Source organism: Sander lucioperca, chromosome 12 (assembly GCF_008315115.2).
Source record: "Sander lucioperca isolate FBNREF2018 chromosome 12, SLUC_FBN_1.2, whole genome shotgun sequence".
Classification (NCBI taxonomy): Eukaryota; Metazoa; Chordata; class Actinopteri; order Perciformes; family Percidae; genus Sander; species Sander lucioperca.
In genome coordinates this window covers 6,527,450-6,550,084 of record NC_050184.1, presented here as the reverse complement: position 1 = coordinate 6,550,084, position 22,635 = coordinate 6,527,450, and the positions used below count along the sequence as shown (strand labels likewise).

The window sequence follows — 22,635 nt, the reverse complement described above, 5'->3', positions numbered from 1 at the left end:
AAGGCACCTAACCCTAACCCTAGTGCCTTCCATCCAGCGCTGCCTGGAAGACGACGTTGGGGGCTTAAAACACCAAACACACAACCGAATAAAAAGTTCATGATGTTTTCAAAAATTTTCAAATAGTTTAAAAAAAAGTGTAAACCATTCTAAACATTAGGACATTACTGTGTCAAGTGAGATGCAGCAAGGCAGTAAAATGTGATGGAGTAGCTAAATACAATGGGCATTGTGTTTACAATAACACAATGGTCTTTGTCTCTGCCACAGTTAGAGGAAATGCTAAAGTGCAAAACTAAAATGGCGGTCACCACCGACTAAGAGGACCTTATTACATAGACATATAAGCCCAAATCAAAAGGAGCAAACTAAATAAATGGGCTGTAAGTAAAAACCAGTATGAAGAAATGCACCACCAACAGCACGGGATCAGAATCACTTATAAGTTATAAACACAGTTAAGTGTGAATAGATAATGATCTAATCTGAGAATCAGTAGATTTCTGTCTTTCTGGTCTCCTCTGACCTTTTCTGTGGAGAGATCTGTTTCGCTGTCATGTTTCTTCTGTGTGAAGACGATGGTAAAAACAGCATGGGACCTGCTGCTGGTCTCATTCATGTTGGTGGCAGCCACAGTTCTGTAGACGAGCACATATGACCATAGTTAGGAGATTTAAAAAAAAAAACAATATGAATGTAACACATTTTCCTGAGCACAATAAATCACTTTTAAATTATTCAGTATTATTAATGCTAAATTCATGGTCTTGGCTATTACTGGAGCTATCATCACCGGGTTTTACGCCTATTAGAGTGAATTGAGTCTAAGGGATTACTTTGAATGGTGGAGGTGAATTATAGTGTGTGGACACCAAACACAAAATCAAGGCACAGTCGGAGGGAGAGTCACAGGGGAGATACAGGCTTTTCACGCCATGTTCCAGAAATAAGCCCTCAGAGTCAGCACAGGAAGATTAAGGCAGAGTTCACTCCTCCCCGCAGGAGCTCTCGTGACACACACATACACACAGTAAAACGGACACACACACATCACATGCACTCATTTCAATAAGAAATACTCACTCCCTGCAATTTAAGAAAGGTTCTTCCTATGAAGAATCTCAGTTATCCAGGTCAAGCTGGACTTCTGGTTCTGGTCTCCTGAATATAACTAGCTGTTCCTTGACCAACACTGATGATCAAGCGATAAAAATCCATGTGATCAGAACATTTCCTGATTCCAAATTATTATCTTGCTGCCAATTTTCAGCCTTAATTCATTCATTTATTCTTCTGAGGGACGTGGGTTATCACATCGTCACAGCTATCACACCCACTATCACAACCCCTCCTTCCCATGATCCCGGGCCCAGCTGACCTGGCCTTGTTGCCTGCATCCATAAGGTCAGCGATGTCTGTGTAGGAGGTGACAGCTAGCTTGGACAGGTCCTCCACGTAGGGACCCAGTAGTGGATGCTCTCGCACTCGTAAATTCCCTTTGTTCTTAGGGTTTAGCAAATCCCGCACCCGCTCACAGTAGATCTCCATGTAACTGACCTAGAAACAATTGCAAAGGTAACAGATTATCAGTTAAGATTCCGCAGTGCATAATATAGAAAAGTAACGCACGCAAATTCATCTGTTTTTCCAGTTTGAAAAAAAAGGTGTATAGTTTAACTTAGGGATGCCCCCCAAAAGTCAAATATTAGTAGGCAACCCCTCGGTCGACTGACAGTCTTCGAGTAGAGCAGTCGTTTTTTTGTTTTTGTTTTTGTCAGTCTGTGTGCAGTGTACTTCTTTCGGATCCCAGAAGTAGCTGTAGTAGTTGTCCCGTCCGCTCAGTTAAGATGTCAGCGATGGGTACAGGCAGCTGTGGAACCGGACCCAGTGTGAGTATGAGTGAGATGGAAGCAGCTGCTGAAGGAAGAGAGGTCTTGCCCGATCAGCCTCTGAGATAGTTACCTTCTTTCTTTTCTTGGAATTGGTGAATTAACAGCTCACAGCAACTTAATACAATATATTCTCTGGATTTTGTTTGATATTATTGTTGTCAAAAATGTTGTTATCGAGTTGCCTGCTCTTAAAAAATCTAGCAGTTCAATAAAGCGTTGCTTGATACTCCATATAAAAAAAAGGAACGAATTGTCGAATATTCATATTGAACAGCCAAATCTGATTCAACTGACAAAATTTGGGTACAGCCCTAATTCGACTAAATAATCAGAAGGAATGTGCTGAGGAAACCCAGCATCTTTGAAGGTTCAGCCAATATGTGACTGATGTCTGACTATTACCAGATATACTGTTAGAAGGCTAGGAATGGTTCATTAAAGACAAGCCAACACAATAGTCAGAGGCAGGGGCTGAGAAGAAGGATTACAAGTGGTGAAGCGGTTTGAGACTCACCTCTACCGAGTAGGCAAGCTCCTCTTTGTTGCTCTCCTCATTGATTTTCTCAAATAGATCTTCACAGAGCTGAGAGGCAGAGAAAGACGATGTTTAGTGCAAATTAACAGCATGTGGGAAGGTGAGAGAGATTTGTGAATCAACAGATAAACAAAAACTATATATATATATATATATATATATATATATATTATATTATATTATATATTATTATTGAGTAAAACACAGTACGAGTGCCAGAAAGAATCAAAAGTTGGAAACAACATTGTAAGAAATATCTGACAAAAGGATGTTAATAGTGCATCCTGGGTTATAATCTGGCCCATGTCCCTTTCTCACAGTTTTCCTAAGGCGGTACAAGGGGAAGCGAGGACTCAAAACAGCTGGCTGACAGTTTAAAATGGTCAACTGATATACAGTACATGGGGATAAGGATATTAAGCAGGCAAACATTTGCAGAGAAAAAGTGCTATCTCATTACAAGAAATTTAAAGGTAAAGTTGCAGTCTGAACATTTCAGAGGTGGATTTGGTTTGGAAGTATGACAGGAGGGAATGACTGAAGAACTGGTAAAAACTGTTCTTGTCTTATAGAAAGTGACCAAGACTGAATCAGAGGTTGTGTTAAACATTCAGTGATCTATGTATGGTTGTATTAGACATTACTTAAAATACAGTGAGGAAAGTCTCTTCATCTTTGCTAGTTAGAAAGATGTATTGTAGAACAAACCATGGGAATGATTCCTTCCTGCCCCTCCTCTTGCTTGCCCATCATGGTGTAGGATTTGCCAGCTCCTGTCTGGCCGTAAGCAAAGATGCAGACGTTGTAGCCCTCAAATGCATGCGCCAGCATTTCCTTGCCAATATCATTGTACACAAGGTTCTGTGATGCAAAGCTGGGGTCTTCTGGCTGTAGGAAAGAGAGAGGACAGAGAGAGGACTTAAAATGTATAAACGTTTAATATTAAACTTTTGGTGTTTTAAATTGACATCGATGTATAATTATATTTAGATTTTCCCTTGTTATTGGTCAATATACTTGACTATGTAACAGAAATAAATTTCAAACTCACCGTAGTATGTGACCAGTAGGAGTAATCAAAACTGAAGGTCTTTGCTGGTTCCTTTGGGGCTTTGGGGTTGAGAATAGCTGTTTTGGGGGGGGGGACAAAATTAGTAATGTGGTTGATATAACATCTGGTTTCAATGTGAATATAAGACAACTACTCCCATTTCTTGGCAGATTCATCTACGTTAAGTTAATTCATTTATGATAAATCATCTGTTGAATTACTGGATTAAGATTTTTATTCCTTCTACCACCATTTAGTATCTAGCTTAAGTCATTGCAATGTGCAGTCATTTGAATTATGGCAGGGAATCTGTAACAAACTAGTCATTGAAACCCAAATTTGTATCCTGGCTAGATGAATGTGTATTTTTTTCTAGTTCTAGTTTAGAGTATCAAATCAAATAGTTTAGGTTTGTTTTCTAGTTATGGCACATTCGCTTTCTTTGCTTGCCAACTCGCTTTTTCTCACTCTTGGACTAGTTAGAGGGGTTGTTGCTTAAACATCAACATCTAACCAAACTCCCATCCCTCATTTAAAGAGAATATTCAAGTTTCTTCTGATCCTTCTCAAAAAATGGACCTTTCAGTTTCACAAAAAACTCTCTAAATGTACCCGATTAACATACTATATATTTTTAATCCTGGTTGTCAAATAGTGGATCTCTAAATATCCTTTTCTTCAATCAGATAATGAACAGTGATATATTTGGAACTAAAAGTCACATGAACCAGTGACGAATTATGAGCCATTGGCTTTTTTGAGAACAACTGTTGTGTCAACCTTTACCAAACATGCCATCTTTAATTGGTGTCTGAATTCATCATATGCAAACAATACAAAATTTAAATAAAAACATGTAGCCTACTCTCACTATACCACCTTCACCTGTATCTGCAAAAGGCAAGATGACACAATATTTCTGCACTACCCAGCCATTCTCTATAGTCTACACACAGGCATTTCTTAATGAACAAGAATCTGCTGCCATGCCTGGCATGTCACCCCTCTCAACCATGCTTGTGGGTACCCCTGGGACTAGTGTTCAAGCTTTCCACACTCTGCAGTAGATATGTGACAGAAAGAGAGAGGAGGAGATTAAGAAATGACTAGGATGTTTGTAGATATCCGTACCCCAGTTGTTCTACAAATCCCCCGCTTAAACAAAATGCATTTTTATTGACTACTGCCTTGCATTAGGGGCCAGTCCAGAGAGTTCGCTCAGGCTATACAGACAAACACATACCTCCACTGCCTGTACAGAGGGGGGAGGTGAAGAGAAGGGAGCGACAAAGAGGCTTGTGAAAAAAGGGTTTGAGGGACTAACTGGTGTACTAAGGGCCTAGCAACAATTCAAACGGAGCAACAACAGAAACAAAAGGCAGGGTGAAAGGAAAAACTGTGAACCTGCATCTTAGTAAGAACAATATATACTATGCATTTTCACTATGTCCAAGCAACTCTCCAGTGTGGACCACAAAGTAGTATTTGTTTAATGCAAATTCTGCACTTTGCTAATAGGCAAATTAAAGCCAGGTCTGGCTCCTCAACATGAGGGTGCTTGAGAGGCTTTTGCATCAAGATGTCCCAGGCAGAGTGCATAATGTGTTCAGAGGATTTCAGCACACTTATCAATAATGCAGGAGATGTGGAGAGACGCGAATTGGATATCACCCTCCACAGGTCACATGCTGACAGAAAAGCACAGTGTGTCCTTAGAAACCAGAACACTAACTGACTCATGCTAAATATGTGATGATTATAGCAGCTGCCATTGCACTGAAACCCAGGTAGCTACAACCTAGCACAGGTAAAATCAATCTTCAAACAGGTTAAGGTGTACAGGTGGAGTAGCAGCTTCCATATTGGGCACTGGAAGAGGATACAGCAAGACAGGTGGCTAAATAAAGCCCAATTTCACCTTTGCCCTGCCTCCAATGGGAAACTGGAGCCAGGGCATGAAGAAATGAAGGGGTATTTAAGTTACCAGGCAGTGCCCCTATTGCCCTTTCCTGGAACAATCTACAGTGGCTATTAATGAAGAGACAGTCTAATTCAGAGTCATTCAGTGTCAGCCAAATTCAATGTTAACTCAGCATCAAAAACAGAAAGATGATGAGACAGAGCCATGTGTGGGGCGTTTAGACAGTGGGATGCCCATGACAGGCCAGCGGACTGACGGTGATAATCTGGCCTTACTGGGAATCACAGCTGTGTTCTAGCAAGACAAGAAATGATATGAGCTTTCTAATCTCAGAGTCTGTCAACTTTCCTGGTTCAGTCATGGGCTCTCATCAGAGACCAGGATGGAAAAATGTACCTAAGCACAGCAAAGCTAAATGGTTGCAGATAGAGCTGGGCAATATGGAAAAAATCAAATATCACAATTTTTTTGACCAAATACATCAATATCGATATTGCGGCGATATTGTAGGGTTGACTATTGGTGCTTTCAGAAAATATTTACACAATGAGATTTTTTATAAATAATCATCAATAACTTGGATATAATGACTAAGTGGGTAAAGGCAAATAATAGAACATTAGAACAGTCTGGTAAGTTGAGAAATTACATTACTTTACTGTAATGTAGCCTTTAAAACCAGGAAAAGACAACACTTGCAATATCCAAAATTTAAGACGATATCTTATCCAACCTCATATCGATATAATATTGATATATTCCCCAGCCCTAGATGCAGCTAGTGGGAGACTGCTCAACTCCTAAAGATGAATCATGCTCACGACGTGGCATGAATGTCTCATTCGACTGCCCACTCTATTGCTCTCAGAAAAGATAGCTGCTTCACCCATGTGGCTCTGTCAGTGCGTCAAAAGAGTGAGTCTCTCATGAGTCTATAAATGTGTACTGAAGGCAAGGATGCAGTAAGGGATGGGGCTGGCAATGGTTACATTTGTGTGCAGTCTAATTTCATTATTACGTGTACTAGAGGATGACGCATTGCCTCTCAAGGTATATTCAACTATTGTGTCACACATCTGTCAAACTGTTGCATTTAAATGTTAAAAACGGAGGCATGAATGGCAGGAATGAGGTGAATTGTATCCCTGCCTTCTGAGATTGAGTAAATCATCCCCATATCTTCCAGCATGACTCACCTCAGTTAACTTTACTTTATACACTTATGCACCTGTACATCAAACTTACAAGCAGGATCTATGTGAGTACTGATGCATGGATAGTAATAATCACAAATTAAGATGTCAATGAGGAATTCCTCTGTGTACCATTTATAGTAGATGTTCCCACCAGAGTTATTTTCTGGACTTAAAATGGCAGACGCATTCTGCTGCCTAATAAACGTCACCACTCTGTCTCTCAACCATGGCAACAGGTATAAGAGATTCTGGTTGCCATAACAACCTCAACTTGGCACAGAAGGGGAGGATGCGGCACATTGCATTCTGCTTTCTCTCGTCTCAAGCATTCCCTATTACTGCTCTGAAGAAACTATATAGAACTTTATTTATCAAACTGATTTCAGGATTCTAATCCTTTAAAGATCCTGAGACATGCAAAAGGGATAGTGTGAAAAGCTTTAGGATTTTCTAACTAAGACATTAAGCTACTTATCATGTCAGACTCCAGAAGCAATACCAGAAACAACTTTTACCACACAAAAACATTTTAAATACTTTGTTAATGGAACACAATATTTAAAAATATTGTTGTGAAGTACAAAAGATAAACATTTTATCTAGGGCTGCCACCTCTTAGTCGATTAGTCGACTAATCGGTCGTTTTGGTCTTAGTCGACTAAGATTTCTTTAGTTGATAAGTCATTTTTTATGATTATTCATGCTTAATTACTCATTTCCAAGAAACTTATGGGCACATTTCTGGTAAACACAAGATTTAAAGTGGTGCTTTTGCAGGATTAATTGTGGAGAAAGTCAGTTTTACTGATGGTTAATTAACTACACTTATATTGTGCTTTTCTAGTCTTAACCACCTCTCAAAGAGCACAGCTCTGTCGATTACATCAACTAATCGATTAATCGACAAAATCATATAAGTGTTAGTCGACTAAGAATTTCTTTAGTCGAGGACAGCCCTAATTTTATCATTTAAAAGGCACTACTCTTGGGGACACAGAAGGTATGCACTGAGCTGAAGGTCATCAGGCAGAAATTCAACATTATCAGTAAAAAGAGCAACATAAAAGGACAATTTTATCATTCCCATGTCATCATCAGTTCATCAAACAACACCAAACTTCAATTACATAAAGGAGTGACATGCAAATCTGTGTGGGAGACTATGTAGGAGACCCAATTCTCACAAGATAGAGAAATTCAGTCAGAACCCTATGTACAGTGAGCAGACACAAGCTACTGGGTGGCATACCAGGGCAAATGTTTATTTGTCCAAAATGCCACTCTGCATTTTCAGTTCCTGTTCGGCAGAATATAGGACTGATATGATGCTGGCACTCCACAGGAGCTTTCCATTTCAAGGCAGGGTGGATACCAGTTAACTAACCACATCCTGCTATCTAAAGAACATCACTCAGCTGGTTGTAGCTGGCAGACATTTTGTGCTCCAGTGTTCAACATGGGGCCTATAATCCAGAGATACCCCTCAGTAATTAGGTTATTAGGAAGTCTCTGAGCACCAGATGGGGACTAAGAGCTAGCCCCATTCACCTGAGAATAGCAGACAAGCAGGGGTCTAAAATGGCTGAACATATCTGCCTCTCCCTTCCAATAACCCTCTAACGACCTGCTAGCTGTTAGTTCAAGCTAAACGATACCTGTCAGCGACCACAGGAAGGTGATTAGGGCATTAAATAAATGCATGTGTAAAATATAAAAAGGAAAGGAAATGGGTGAGTTGAGAACCCGGGCATTCAGAGAAATAATATCTGTGCAGAATTGTAATTACAATGTGTGCTTCTTTCAGCAAGACTGAGGAATTTTAATAGCATCCCTGAGGTCTGTGTACATATGGCCAGCAGTATGATGTAACTGTTCACTTCTGAAGAATATGATTTAATCTAACTATAAATCGGGGAATCTCTATATTCACCTTTTATTCCACCCCTCTCTCTCAAGCTACATTTACATTGCTACACTTTGGTTTATAAACAAATATCTTTTGCCACGTTTACACCTCGCATTCACACTGCTCTGGCGTTTCAGAGCCCCTAAACCAGAGAAATTTGAAAACACTTCTGACCCCGTTTTGGTTTGGAATCGCCATGGTTGTGTTGCAGTCTCAACGGCCGCAAACGGAGACCTGTGGCAACACCAACACTGACGCCAACATTTTGACGCCTGATTGGGTCATGATGACTTGTTCTGAGACTAAGCTACTAACATTACCACGGCAACTACCAGCACAGGGCCTACATGCTGCCTCCCGTTTATGTCCAGTATGCGAGAATGTTGAGATATGCGGTTTGGGCGCGTTGGTTTAAACAGAGATGACTTCTTCTACTGGAGCTATAAACACTTGTGTGCACGGAGATTGCTTTTGGCTCAAAACTCCACTTAAAAACCAAAACGTAGCAATGTAAATGTAGCCTGTAACACACACACACACACAAAAATATTCCAGCCCCCCACCCCCCCAAACTAAATCCAGAAAACTGCACATTAGCATGATGCTTTGGTGGATGTAAACAGTAAGAGTCAGTGAGTTAGCTGTGGGTTACAATTTGAGCACCGTTTTTCTTTTTCTTTTTTTATTAGCCTTTAGCCTATATATGTTTACATTTTGGCAATTTGAAAACATTAAAAGTATGCCGAATTAGCTATTAGCAGTTCCTGTTTGGAGGATGTACAGACAACTAACGTCTTTTATTTTTAAAATTTCTAAGCATGATCCCCCACCAAGAGACCTCTGAGCTGTAGGTAAAAAGAGATAAACAGTATCTCTGAATGGAGTTCATTAAGTTCTGCCACTCTAAAAAGGACTACCACTTGAATGCACTTAGATTAGGGCTACAATAACTAATGATTATTTTCAGTGTTATTCTTTTTCGGTTGAACGATTAATAAAACCTCCGACAGGTCACCAAGGCACATTTGGCCATCTTGTTCCTCTTGTATGGGAAAGCACCACAGGTAGTGATCACAGTTACCCACAGGAGGTTACATTGCAAGTGTTTCACATGCCAGACAAATGTGTGGTGTTGTATGGGAAATATACAGGACTGTATGTATGTTGGCTAACCTGTGGTGTGCCCCGTCCTATCACCACGTCAGAAGAAATATCAATACCATCACAGCTCTTATGCTGTGTATCTCCATACAACATTACAAACGCACACCTGGGTCACCATTTATGCATGAATGGTGAAGCAAAGCAGCTGTTGACATGAGACTATGGCTTGAGCAGTGCCACAGTAACACTAATATGGTTGTTTACTTTTATATAAGACTGGATGGGGCCACAGAAATGCTCTGTATGTTGTATCCAGTGTCTTTGGAAGAGTGTGTGTGATGGCTTGGTTGCCAGGGCTGCAGCACAGGTGACAGAGTTGTTACTGGATGCAGCTCAAAGCTGAGGGCTAAAAGTAGTGTCTGAGCACTGCTGTGCTCATTTGACAAACAGCTGAGCTTGTCGCAGCCACAACACAGGACGTACAACATCTCCAAAACAGAAACAAACATGTGGTATCTTGATTACCCCTTTAGATACAGTGCACTTTTACGTCTGGTCAGGGAGATGCCTTGTGGCCTTTAATTAAAAGATATCTATACAGCAATTCAATACTCCTCTGTTGAGTTCTCCTGCCAAAAAAACCTGGAACCTTTCAGGCAAGCAGATAAGGTTTGTCTAGCCAGGAGACCTAACCCTTCACACCAGAATCCACATCACCTCCATTAATTCAAACAAACAACTTTATATTAATGATTAGAGAGCATGCAATGCCATTTCATTAGATAAGCCACTATATCAGAGTAATAGGTGTAACAGTAAAGGAAGGCACTCAGTTCCTACTAACAAAATCCACTGTTTCTACTCAGAAGGCTGATCACGTCATTTTTCTCTGCCGACTGGGAGAGAGGAGAGGGAGAAAAAAGCACAGGAAGACACCAGAACAATGCATTGAATGCAGGGTATTGCAATTGACAACAGAGCCTGCAAAACACATTAGGTAATCTGTTATGACAAGGCTTTATGTGCCCAGTCCCAACTATCACAATGACCCTTTTCACACCGCCTTAATTCCCCACCCCCCCATCCATGTGTTTGCCACATTTAGAAAAAAGAAACTTTCAATATTTTCGTTGGAAGTGACTGAAGTTAGCTAAATGTAAACTGCACATTAAAAGCAAACAGACTGCATCAAAAACTTATTATATTTTAATATTGTTGTAAAAAATAATATAACAACAACAACCTTAGACATATTTGAAATTAACTGTCGATAACTGTGTTTACATGCACCCAAGAAAACAGGTTATTTGATGAAATCTGATTTGGTCAGGAAACCAGAGTGTTTACATGCACTGCAATAAAAAAGCCCACTTTTAAAATGCAGATGGTCAGCAACCTTCCTTTTTTTCCAGAGGATTTGGAGTGACAGAGCAGTGAAAAGACAAATAATGTTGTGTTGTGGGAGTTGTGGGTCATTTACTCTTATTATGCACATATATCTGTTAACAGGATTTCTCTCCATTTCTTACCCCAAATAAGAAAACTGGGTTTGTTTGTTTTTTGCTTTATTAGCATTTAGGAAATCAGAAAATATCAGCAATCTTAATAGTGCATGTAAACACACAAATGAGTTTTGTCTCATAACCAGAAACTCTGAGGTTTGTTCAGACATTTTTCTCTAAAGCGTTGCTTTCTTTTTACCATCTCCGAGCCAAAAAGTAAAAAAAAAAGTAATACATTAAAATGGTTCAAGGTGGGGTTGCCTGTCTAGCTAGAAAGTAGTGGGAAAGGGTGCAGTCCTGGCCTATGTGCCAGCTGTTCTAGCTCTGACTACTGTCTATTTATACAGCAGCAGATGGCAGCTAGTGCTTCACATGCCGACAGACTGTCAGTGACAGGAAGGAATGGACAGATTTTCAGTCGCCCAACCTTTCCGCCAAACTCGTAGCCAAACCATACATTGCTCCCAGCCCACAGACACTGATAGCTAGCTACGGCTGTGAGTACCTTTTGATATTAGCAGCTCACGCAGACTCACTGAGTCCAGGATAACAGAGACTAAAGAGAAGCTTCTAGAAGCCACCGGACAGAGAAAACATGCTAAGCCAGCAGGACTCCATTCAGAAGCTAAACAAACACAGAACTACGACAAAGAGAGCAGGATATCAGGGCAGCCTCTCAGGTTAAACCCACAAGGCACACAGAACTGGTATGAAATCAGAGCCGAAGTAACAGTAACCATCTAAATTACATGCAAATGCCTATTGTCTCTAACCAAAGTCTAGACACATCCCCCAGCTTGTGTATTGAACATATTTGTTGTTTGCACCTCAATGTTAACATTAACAAAATGATACAGGATCCTTAATCAGAGTTTTTAGCTGGATCAGGTCCAAGAAGGATATTCTCCTTTTTACAGGTTCTGCCTGGAAAGGTCAGGGGTCTTTCCAAACACATCCTGTGTCATGGAAAGCTATAGTAATATCTCCACAGCTTTAGACATGTCTGCTATTTTCCAGTTTAAAAATGAGCACTTAATGTATTGACAATTTGCCTGTGTCAACTTTTTCACAATTCACTTTTAGGGAAGTGGGTCTGCATGTGCTGCATTATGAAACAAAAACTGAAACAGATTCAAGATAAAGCATTCCTTCCACAGTTTATCTTATCTCTATTATAAATGTGGAACACATTTTTCTTTTCAGCTCAACTTTGGTTATCAACATTCAAGTAATAACAATAATGAATTAATAGTACTAACATAATTAGTTAAGATTAAGATATCAGCTTACAATTCGAACAATGAAACTTCTTTGCCACGAGAGATGCTGATGCTAACAATCTATGACTTTAAAATGAGTGCCTCGTCCTAGAGAGCTTTCAAAATATTAGCCATTGCTGGCTAAACTGTAATTATTAAATTGATAGAGAAATGAAAACCATGACAAAAAAACATAAACATTATAAAAGGTAATTGGTTAATTCAAAACAGAATATTTGTTTTAAAGCGCCCATATTATGCTCATTTTCAGGTTCATAATTGTATTTTGAGGTTGTACCAGAATAGGTTTACATGGTTTAATTTTCAAAAAACACCATATTTTTGTTGAACTGCACATTGCTGCAGCTCCTCTTTTCACCCTGTGTGTTCAGGTCTCTATTTTAGCTACAGAGTGAGACATCTCACTTCTGTACCATCTTTGTTGGGGTTCGCACACGTGCAGTAGCTAGGTAAGGATCACATCAGCTAGCTAGCTGTTTCCCCAACTTCAGTCAGTACAAGGCAGGATTAGCCGGGAGACTTCTTCTAAACGAGAAAAAAAAAAAAAAAAAAAAAAAACTTCTTCTAAACGAGGGCGCACTTCCAACTTTGCGTGGAATACCTGCAGAAAAGGGACATGTAAGTAGTTCTTTTGTAGATTATGGTGAACTTGTGTGTGTTGTAGCAGTGTTTTGCCATTGAGAACGAGGGGGCTAGCGCTAGCATGCTAGCGGTTAGCCCACTCGTTTCGGCTAGTGATGTAGAAAACCCTGCAGATTTTGAACAGCTCACCCGGAGACTGAAGGCAGGTTACATTCAGAAACCCGTATCTAACTCAAAACAGCATGGATGTTTTTTTTTCCAAGTTTGTATGTGTGTGGAAGCACCATAAGACACAAAATAACACCCCAAATCCCAGAAAGTGATTTTTTCATAATATGGGCACTTTAAACCCTGACTCATGTTTAAACAGTATCCCAGATATTTCTCAAAACAACATACAGATCATGATATGATCCAGGCAGTGTGCAGAACACAGAGCAGACCAGGCTGTGCAGACAAGGGAAATACAGAGCCCCTTACATTCTCTGCTCACAACAGGCACCCATCTAACAGAGCAGTGACCTGGATTTCCTCAACTAGCCTCCACTCAGAGACTGAAGTCTCGCTTTAAATGCTCTCTGGCTTTATATAAGCAACATGACATCATGAATACAACTGACACATCGATCTGTTAAACTCTCACATCTTTTTTTCAAGGCCCAACTTTAAATTTAAAGTTGCATCATTTGTTTGTTCTGTGAAGCCAAAAAACATTGAGAATGAGCACTAGGAGGGAGTGTCACGTGACCTAATGGCGGACTAGTTGGGCAAAGGGTGATCTCTGTACAGTGCACTGCTGTATTTATCCTTTTAAAGATACGGACCAGAGATATTGCTCAGCTGGGACGAGAAACATTCTGGAAGCCGAAAACGTCAAAATCTAAAAAAAGTTAGCGGCCAGTGGAGATATTAAGCAGCATATGCTCCGTGGTGGAGATGCAGCTGAAAGTCAAAATGGCGCCACTGCTGTGACCGTGACAGAAAAGCAACAGGCTAATGACATGTCGCCGGCGGATATTGGTAAAATATTCGCAGTACTAGAGAAAATCATCGCTGAGCTAGAAGGTCTGAAGGAAATCCGCCGTTCCATTGTTTTGATGGAGTCGATCCTCTCCGGCCAGGTCACCAGAATCAATGAGGTTGAGAGTTGTGTCGAGAGTTTAGAGGCGGTCGACGGGATGATCCTGCCTCTAGCAAGAGAGAGGTTGACATGCTCTGGGAAAAAATGAAAGATTTAGAAAAGGAGCCAGAAAATATAGAATGGTTTAGGTCTGAGCTAAAAGATTACTTGGTGATCAATTGGTCCTCAGTGTCGTCTTCAGGGGTGGCATGGGAGGCCTTAAAGGCTGTGATCAAGGGGCGCATTATTAAACACACTGAAACAGAGATTAAGCAAAGAATGTCACAGGGTGGCCTGAGAAACCTGACTCAATTAAAATACCAATATAATAATATTCTATCTCAGAAGGTTGAATTCAATTTATTCAGGGCAAGACAAAACTATTTTGAATCGGGAGACAAAGCAGGAAAATTACTCGCTAGATGCATAAAACAGAGGGAATCAGCTTCCACTATTTCTGCAGTTAGATCCGATTCTGGAGATGTTTTACAGCAACTGTAGATATTAACAAGATTTTTAAAGAATTTTACACTGATCTCTATAGGTCATTATTTACTTCTACTGATGAAGAAATGTGTTCCTTCATAGAGCCACTAGGGCTTCCCAAACTAACAGAAGAGCAAAGAGAACTCGGATTTGACTATAGAGGAAATTAAAGAGGTAATGAGGGCCCTGTCTGTGGGTAAAGCCCCAGGGCCTGATGGCTTCACAGCAGAATTTTTTAAGAGTTTTGCAACTGAACTGGCACCAGGCGTCTCATTAATATTGCATGGTCTGTAGCTGATAGACAATCCCCAATAGCTGCCATTTCCCTCGATGCCGAAAAGGTGTTTTATATGGTTGAATGGGGCTATATGTTACAAATTGGACAAACTGGAAATATATGGGTTTGGCAGCATTTTTATAAAGTGGATTAAGGTGCTATATAAGCACCCAGAGGCTGCGGTGCAAACCGACGGGTTAATTTCTGAATATTTTGCTCTTGGAAGGGGAACAAGACAGGGTTTACCTCTTTCTCCTTTGTTGTTATGTTTAGCCATAGAGCCTTCGGCAGAAGCCTTAAGGGGGGAGACTATCTTCTCAGGTGTTTATGGTAGGAGGTGTAGTGCACAAACTTGTGCTTTATGCGCATGTGATGTGTGATAAGGTCCAGGAATTTTGGACCGGAATACATGATAACCTATGTCGGACTGCAGAGACCCAGATTCCATTCAGCCCAAGATTATTAGTTCTGGGAGATGGGTCAATCCTAAACGGGATGTTCATGTTGAAAAAATTGTATGTTTTTACAAAAAACTGTTAAAAAAATAAAAATGGTGAGCACTAAGTGATGCCTCAAGCTAATGTCAGATGACTAACACCTTTTATCCAGAACTTTCTCTGTGGAGGAGAAAATGACGGGTGAAACTGTATCTGTGTGTGCATGTATTTATGCGTATGTGTGTATACTACTGATCTCTATTAGCTTCACTGTATTCAAACAGCAGCATGAGACAGCTCCATTCTGGAGCAGCAGAGAATTCACATAGCCAACCAATTTCAAGGACAGACAGATTCCCATCTTATTAATTAAGGTTTCAAAATGAATATACTGCCAAGCCCCTGACTTCTTACTCATGAATAATACAAAGTGAACATCATGTGCACCACCAAGCTACCCGTGCTTAGACTGCAAAGCTCTCCAGTTTGCCTCTGAATTCAGCCCTCAGACTGTGGGAGGAAACCCAGGAGAGCTGTGTCGGGCAGGGCACAAAAACTAAAAAACACACTCACTCTCTTAAATGTGGGAAAGTCCAGCCATTTCACCTAACTTAGGCAATGAACCAACGAGTAGGTAAGAGGAGCAAGCCAGAAGTGCCATAACTTTAAAACAAACACACCATCCCCTGATTGCATCAGTAAGTCCAGAATGAATGATGATGGATGTGGGCTGCTGTGAGCACAATCTGATTGTCATAGCTAATGAGCATGACCTCAGTTAGAAAGTCAGATTCAATATAGGTAGATCGATATAGGATCCTCATCTAAAAGGAAATCAGGCAATATACAGCAACCCTCTTTACCATGTGCCTGGTGCAGGTTTACATCTCTCACCTTATGGCTCAACTACTTTCTTTATTTCCCCATTTTTTATTACCTTGTACACACGCTGCTGTAAAACTGGGACAAATATTGGGATTTGGCTGAACTGCATATCACCAGACTAATTCAGCATTATGTTGTTCCACCTTGTCATGTGAGGGCAGGCGGGTGGTTGGCCTTTTATCTCTGGTAATATCACTGACATTAATGGATGTGTCTGGATACCAGCAGCCAATCGAAGCAGAGCCCCCTAGGAAAACACCTCCCTATGAGCATAAATATGTTGGAACAATATCTTTTTGTTTTTCTGAAGGGTTCTATCTTGAGAACAAATATCACCCGAACAACATATTTAACATATTATGTATTATCACGAGTAACTTTCTGCATTTCTGGTCATCTGCTATTAAGACTGATTTGCCCTCCCTGTGCTTCTAGTGACATTTGCCTCTAGAAGCACAGTACATTTACAAAATTATCTGATGCGATTGGTGGAAAAATAATGAGATGAAAAGGCCAGACATTTCTTGCAGCATAGGCACAAACTACAAGACAATGACAATACATTGACGGATGCAAATATGATAGAATTGCCTTTTCTTTAGTTTTAGCTCAACTGCATGAATACTATTTCTTAACCTCCACCAATTTGAATGAAATCAGCATCACCATCTGTCTAGCTGGGAAACTGTATGTGATTGCTGCCTCACGCTGTCCTACACGTGAATAGTGCTCGTGCATGACTTTCACTGTCTCTGCTGCTATGGCTGCGTTTACATCACCCCTCCCCCGCCTCGAGTCAGCTCCCGTCCCATCCTCCCCTCTGATATCCCATTGCCTCACATTTTCTGCAAAAAGCTCCCACGGTTTCCACTCAACCCCATCACAGACTGGAATGAAAAGAGGCTAAAAAACAATGAGGTAAATTAAGTGAAAAAAGTGATTTATTTAAGGTGAGTACTGACCGACTAGGGCACATTCATCACTGTAGGGAGTATGCTATGTTAGATCCTTTACAAAGAAACCAATTGGGCCAAAGATCTGAGAGAAGATCACTTTATTCTATATAAGCATATAATGTGACAAACTAAATCTCATGAGATTCAGTGGTCCTCCAGATATACTGCTTTTCATCACTAACAATACCTTTCGTTTAAAGACATATACAGCTGATCCTAAGGACCTATGATGTTTACAGGTGAAAAATGCCAACAAATTCACCAGTTATACAGCCTCAGGGTGACATCATCACTGTGAAGTTTGTCTTTATGAAGTTTAGATGTTTTGATAGCTGCAAAAAGTATGTTTCTATTGATTTTAAGTCCCTAATTTGGGATAAATACAACACTCTTAACACATAACAGCTTTTGCAGTGTGACAAGTAAAATCGCTGCAGCACTAAAGCAAAGAGGTGTCAAGACTCCTATGTTTAAATATGGGCACAAGCTGAAAACTATAGCAAAAAAGTAGTTTAGTAGGTCGTGAAGAGTCAACATAAGTTGTGAAGTGAAAACCACAAGTGGCTTGGTCTGCTACAAAGCTGAGACCACAATTTAGTGAGAGAAAGCATCTTTCACTTCCCCCTTCTGACCTCTGCAACATTAAGGACATTCCAACATTCAGACTATCCCTAAATATGCAATGCCGCGTTGTGGTTTCTCATTCATTTCAAAACACGTATTAATGAAAAAGGATTCAATACCAGTGGTAAAGGCCAACATGGCTCTGTGCCATATTTAAGGTTGCCATTTAATTAGTTATGACGAAATTTGATTTTACAGCTCAATACAGATAAAACCAATGAGCTGATTGCATGGACAGAATTTCACCAACTGTAAATCTTAATGCAGACTTCATGCATGTCTCATTTTCAGAGAGGAAGAAAAACTCTGATAAGAGGATCTACAGTAGTCATAAAAAACTGACATTCCATCCAGACACACACCTTGACCAAGACAGTCTACATGAACCCTTATTCAAACCTAACAACTGTATACAATTCACTTTCAATAACTGCCAAACCTCAGCATCACAACTACTTTCAATACTGAGACCCAATCTCAGATAGCTGCCTGGGGGTATCAGGGCAGAAATAAAAGGCAGAACGTCATGAGCCAAAGTAAACTAGAGCACATGATGTTATGAAAAACAAAAATAGATAAAGTGAGAGGCTTTTATTCTTTCATTCATTCATTCAAGATGTTTTTGTAACAGAAGAAAAAGGTTGCTGTTGCCTTGACTACCCAGCATAGAAGACAACCACAGAGGATATGACAGTGATTGGTGCATGAGATACAATTCCTCCCACTCTGACTCTGAAGATTATTGTGTCTTCTTGATTATAGAGCTCAACAGTCCCGCCCCTCCTCTGAGAGACCTTGGGTTCCGGAAGTAAATTTCCCATTCATTTCTCCCATTGACGTCTGGAAAAATCCGTATATAAAAGAGTTTTAGACCATGCCTTAGGCTAACCAGATGGTATGTGACTCATAAGCATACAATGTATCATTTCGAGTAAAAAAACAAACAGAAAATCCCAAATAAGTCAAAGGTACAAGACTGTGTACATATCGTCATCTCAGAGTGCAGGAACCACTCATCCCATAAACCACTGCGCACCACTGAACAAAAGAAGCTAACGTTAGTTTAGTTAACAGCTAATTCGGCTAACCGCTAGCTGAGACAGCATGTAATCACTTTAAAAGACCCTCAAAATAAAACCTGAAAATAACCGTTAACATATATAACGGCTGTTACGTCAGCTGTAGATGGCTTTACCCAGTGTTAAGTTTGAGTTAACGTTATTTTAGACTGAATCAAGCTGTCAGCTAGCGGTTAGCCGAATTAGCTGTTAGCTAAACTAACGTTAGCTTCCCGGCAGAGGCTAACGTCAGAAGCGTGGAACATATCGTGATTCGTGCAGTGTCGTAAATCCTCGTGACGGATCGTGCAGGCAGCACAGATCGGGTACTGACACCCCCCCTCCTCACCAGCATGAGTTCCACCAATCAGAGGCATCACTGTGGGATTGTGGGATTGTTCAGGATTGTGGGTAATGAAGTACTTATCCAAGACATCGCGAATAAAAGACATTTATCTCAAAACAAGGGTAGTGCCCCATGATTTGTGGTGTCTATATGAGCATATACAATCGCTGAGTCATGTCGGCATGCTGGTTTTAAGTCTGCCATCAACGGTTACGATTTTATGGCTTATACTCCAATTTGTCAATGGAAAAATTGCATTGTATTTTTACTTCCGGAACCCGCTGTGGGCGGGACTGTTGAGCTCTATTGTTATGAAAAAGTATCACAGAACTTCCACATGCACTCAATATCAATCAGAGGTTAAAGACCAAATAATTTAAAATGTGTAAAAAAACAAAACAAAAATTGCCAGTGTGTGTCACTTTCTGTTTCCGGTAGGTGTTACAGCAGCTGTTAAAAGTAGGTGTACTGAAAACTGGCTGAGCTGCACAACATTCCACGTATTTGCGCCTCTGGCCTAAAAGTCCTGTGACACAGCATGAGCGGATCACAGACACAGACATCTGGCTGTCCTCCCTCCTCATTAGGAGGTCAGTCTGCAATGTGTAAGTAGTGCATGTGGGCAAATGTGTGTCGTTCCAAAACAATCTCAGCATGAGGCAATGAGGAATGTAACACCCTGAGTGGGTGTGTGTAGGCTGGTGTACTGTATACAGGTCAACGGGATTACGTCAGCAGGGCGTGGCGACCTGAAGCAAACCTGCGGATTACTGGTCCTAATCAGGTCAATCGGCGCTGTCTGCAAAGGGTTCATCAGCAGGATGACCATCCCTCAACCAAACCCATGCTCCCCATCTTACTCTCCACTTGTCCCGCCAGCTCTCTCCCCAATGACCACAATTCATTCATATGATATGGGCTCATTTTCATTTCTGCTGTGGTGATAGCCTCCTCTTATGCGTAACTGACACTAGAGCTGAGCTAATTCCTCCCTGTAGGGTTTTTGTAAGGTCACCATCCACTTAGCACATACTGAGAGGACACTCAGCAAAATTGTATCTGAAAAGTGAAGGTTAATTGATACGGTGACCTTCTGTTTGTTCTATCAATTTGTCAATTAGTTTACTTTTAGCTTCAGAGATGATATTGTGTAACATCCATTCGGCTCATGTAAACGTTGACTCGGCTTGATCTTTTGATAAAGGCATTTATCTTCCATAATGTGAAAAATTGATCATGTGGAAATCTGAACGCAGGTTTGTTACACTAAAGTCAATGTAATGGAACATATCAGAGGATCTGTTTCTCTTTTGCAATGTGCGAGACCTAGTGACTATGTTTGGCCATACATTCATGAGAGGCTGCTCACCGGCTGGGAGAACATAACACATGGGTTACATAACAAGACAGAGATTGATGCGGAGAACACATCAGAGCCCCAATGAAGGCAGGCTTGGGTGTCCTGACGTTATTCAACATTTGGAGCACCATCAACACTAACTAATGCAGCAGCACATCGCGTCACCCCTTAATAATTACATTAGCTCTGGTATGTTTAAGATCTTTTGCTGAAAGAGGCCTTTACTTGTTTCTAGCCTGCCTGCAGAGGCCTCGGACACATTTCCTGCACACTAGATAATCAATTGGCTGCCCCTCTGCCTGCACCCTATCCTTGACAACCCTCCATGGTGTGTGTGTGTGTGTGTGTGTGTGTGTGTGTGTGTGTGTGTGTGTGTGAGTGTGAGTGTGAGTGTGAGAGAGAGAGAGAGAGAGAGAGAGAGAGAGAGAGAGAGAGAGAGAATATCCTGCCATTGCCCCCAAGCACTCTCTTTCTCTGTGCTGTTGACACAGACCGGCACATATGCCCTTGAGTGAGTCACAACAATAAGGGGAGTGTCACAGCCTCGTCCACACATCTGCCAAACACCTACAAGCTGACCAAGCAACTCCATAAAACATACCATTACTGTGAGACAGCCCTCAGTCTCATTTAATGTTAGCCATCCCCAAAGACAACATCAAATAATAGAAATACATAAGTATCTGTTAGCTAGCACCATTGATTCAGATTAAAGCACTGTGTAATCTGTGTAATAACTGTAATCATTTTTTTTTAAAAAAATCATCAATCAAGTGTGACCGTCCATTAAAACATTGTGGAAACCTCGACCACCTCCCAAACAAACTGGGAATAGACTAAAAATTGTAAGTTGGCAGACTTTGGTAGACAGAAAGTTTGATGAAATCCAGTGACCCACAACTACAGAAAGGTCCGATTTCTGCACTGCATGTCAAATAATCTCAACTGCATGTATGAACCTGTGCATGTTTGAGCCGCTAGGTACTGTTCAACCTTTCAGCATCCTAATAAGACAGCATTCTCAGCATACCATCTGCAATGAAGTCCTGATGAAGGGAGAGTATGGCCGCCTGCCAGCCTCCCTTTCTGCTCTGCAATCTGGCCATGTGATAGGAGGTAGAGTAAGCAGTACTGCAGCCTCCTCCTCTCCCTTGCTCACACACTCACTCACTCACTAACCCCAAAAAACACTGCATATTCCACTGCAGTTCTGCTACAAACCACGAGTCACCCTCCAGCACCTCCGAGTGACATTGGCATAATGAAAACCCAAGGATATGGAGTAAAAGTACTGGGGATTTGACACAAAGCTTCTCTTTGGTAGAGTGTGAGAGATAAAGGGCAAGGGAGCCATAACTGGTAGGAACACTTGATGTTATGAAAGATTCATAAAAGCTTAAGTCAAATGAACCTGGTAAAACTGACAGACAAAACTCAAGGCAAAATAGGGAGCCTACTGGAAGAACAGGTTTCTGCCGTCACATTCTGTCTTGTTACAGGGTCATTAAATGTTTCCAGTGTCAGGGAGATTGTGTTCATCTGCCAGCTGAAAGGGGGTTTGCAGCACAACCATGAGTAAGGCGGCACCTAGCACTTCACAGTACCTGATGACTCAGCAATTAAGCAGCTTGAATCACAAGACTACAAACCACATTCAGGTATTCTCCTCTTGCTCTGCTGTTTCATATGTTCTCATAGATTCCACAATTTTATAGGAGTGATGCAGGGCATCATTACAGAATTACAATCTATGCAATGATTCATTCAAAGTGCATAATCATTAAATGATTGCACTTTTTGCAAGTACACATATTTACATAAATAAAATAAAATTGTAGTGTATATATTTGAGTGCATTCGTATTTCCATTGGCAATTAAAAATTGTAAGTAATTTTGCTGCCCTATTTTTATACATACTGCACATGTGTAAAAAGGCAAAAATGACCTCAATATAAAACTAAAGCTTGGGAAGCATATCAAGTGCATCTATACATGATCCATCTTAATCACTGATCTCGATAATACGTTTTCGAAGGTGAGATAAATCTGCTAACAATTGCAACATATGAGAAATTAAGTCAAATTTTCTTTAACGTCGGCAGGCCTTCATAACTTT

General features: G+C 40.7%; 1 protein-coding gene across 26 annotated transcripts in view; it reads right to left on the bottom strand.

Moving 5' to 3' along the window:
* kif1b (kinesin family member 1B) overlaps positions 1 to 22,635 on the bottom strand; it is a 62,620-nt gene that overhangs the window by 37,808 nt on the left and 2,177 nt on the right. For all 26 annotated transcript variants that reach the window (XM_031286625.2, XM_031286626.2, XM_036008092.1 and 23 more), the window contains exons 3-7: positions 3,479 to 3,555; positions 3,136 to 3,315; positions 2,407 to 2,475; positions 1,379 to 1,557; positions 527 to 638 (exon numbers count right to left, since the gene is read on the bottom strand). In XM_031286625.2, coding sequence (XP_031142485.1) covers positions 527 to 638; positions 1,379 to 1,557; positions 2,407 to 2,475; positions 3,136 to 3,315; positions 3,479 to 3,555 — 617 coding nt within the window. The remainder of the gene's footprint in view (positions 1 to 526; positions 639 to 1,378; positions 1,558 to 2,406; positions 2,476 to 3,135; positions 3,316 to 3,478; positions 3,556 to 22,635) is intronic.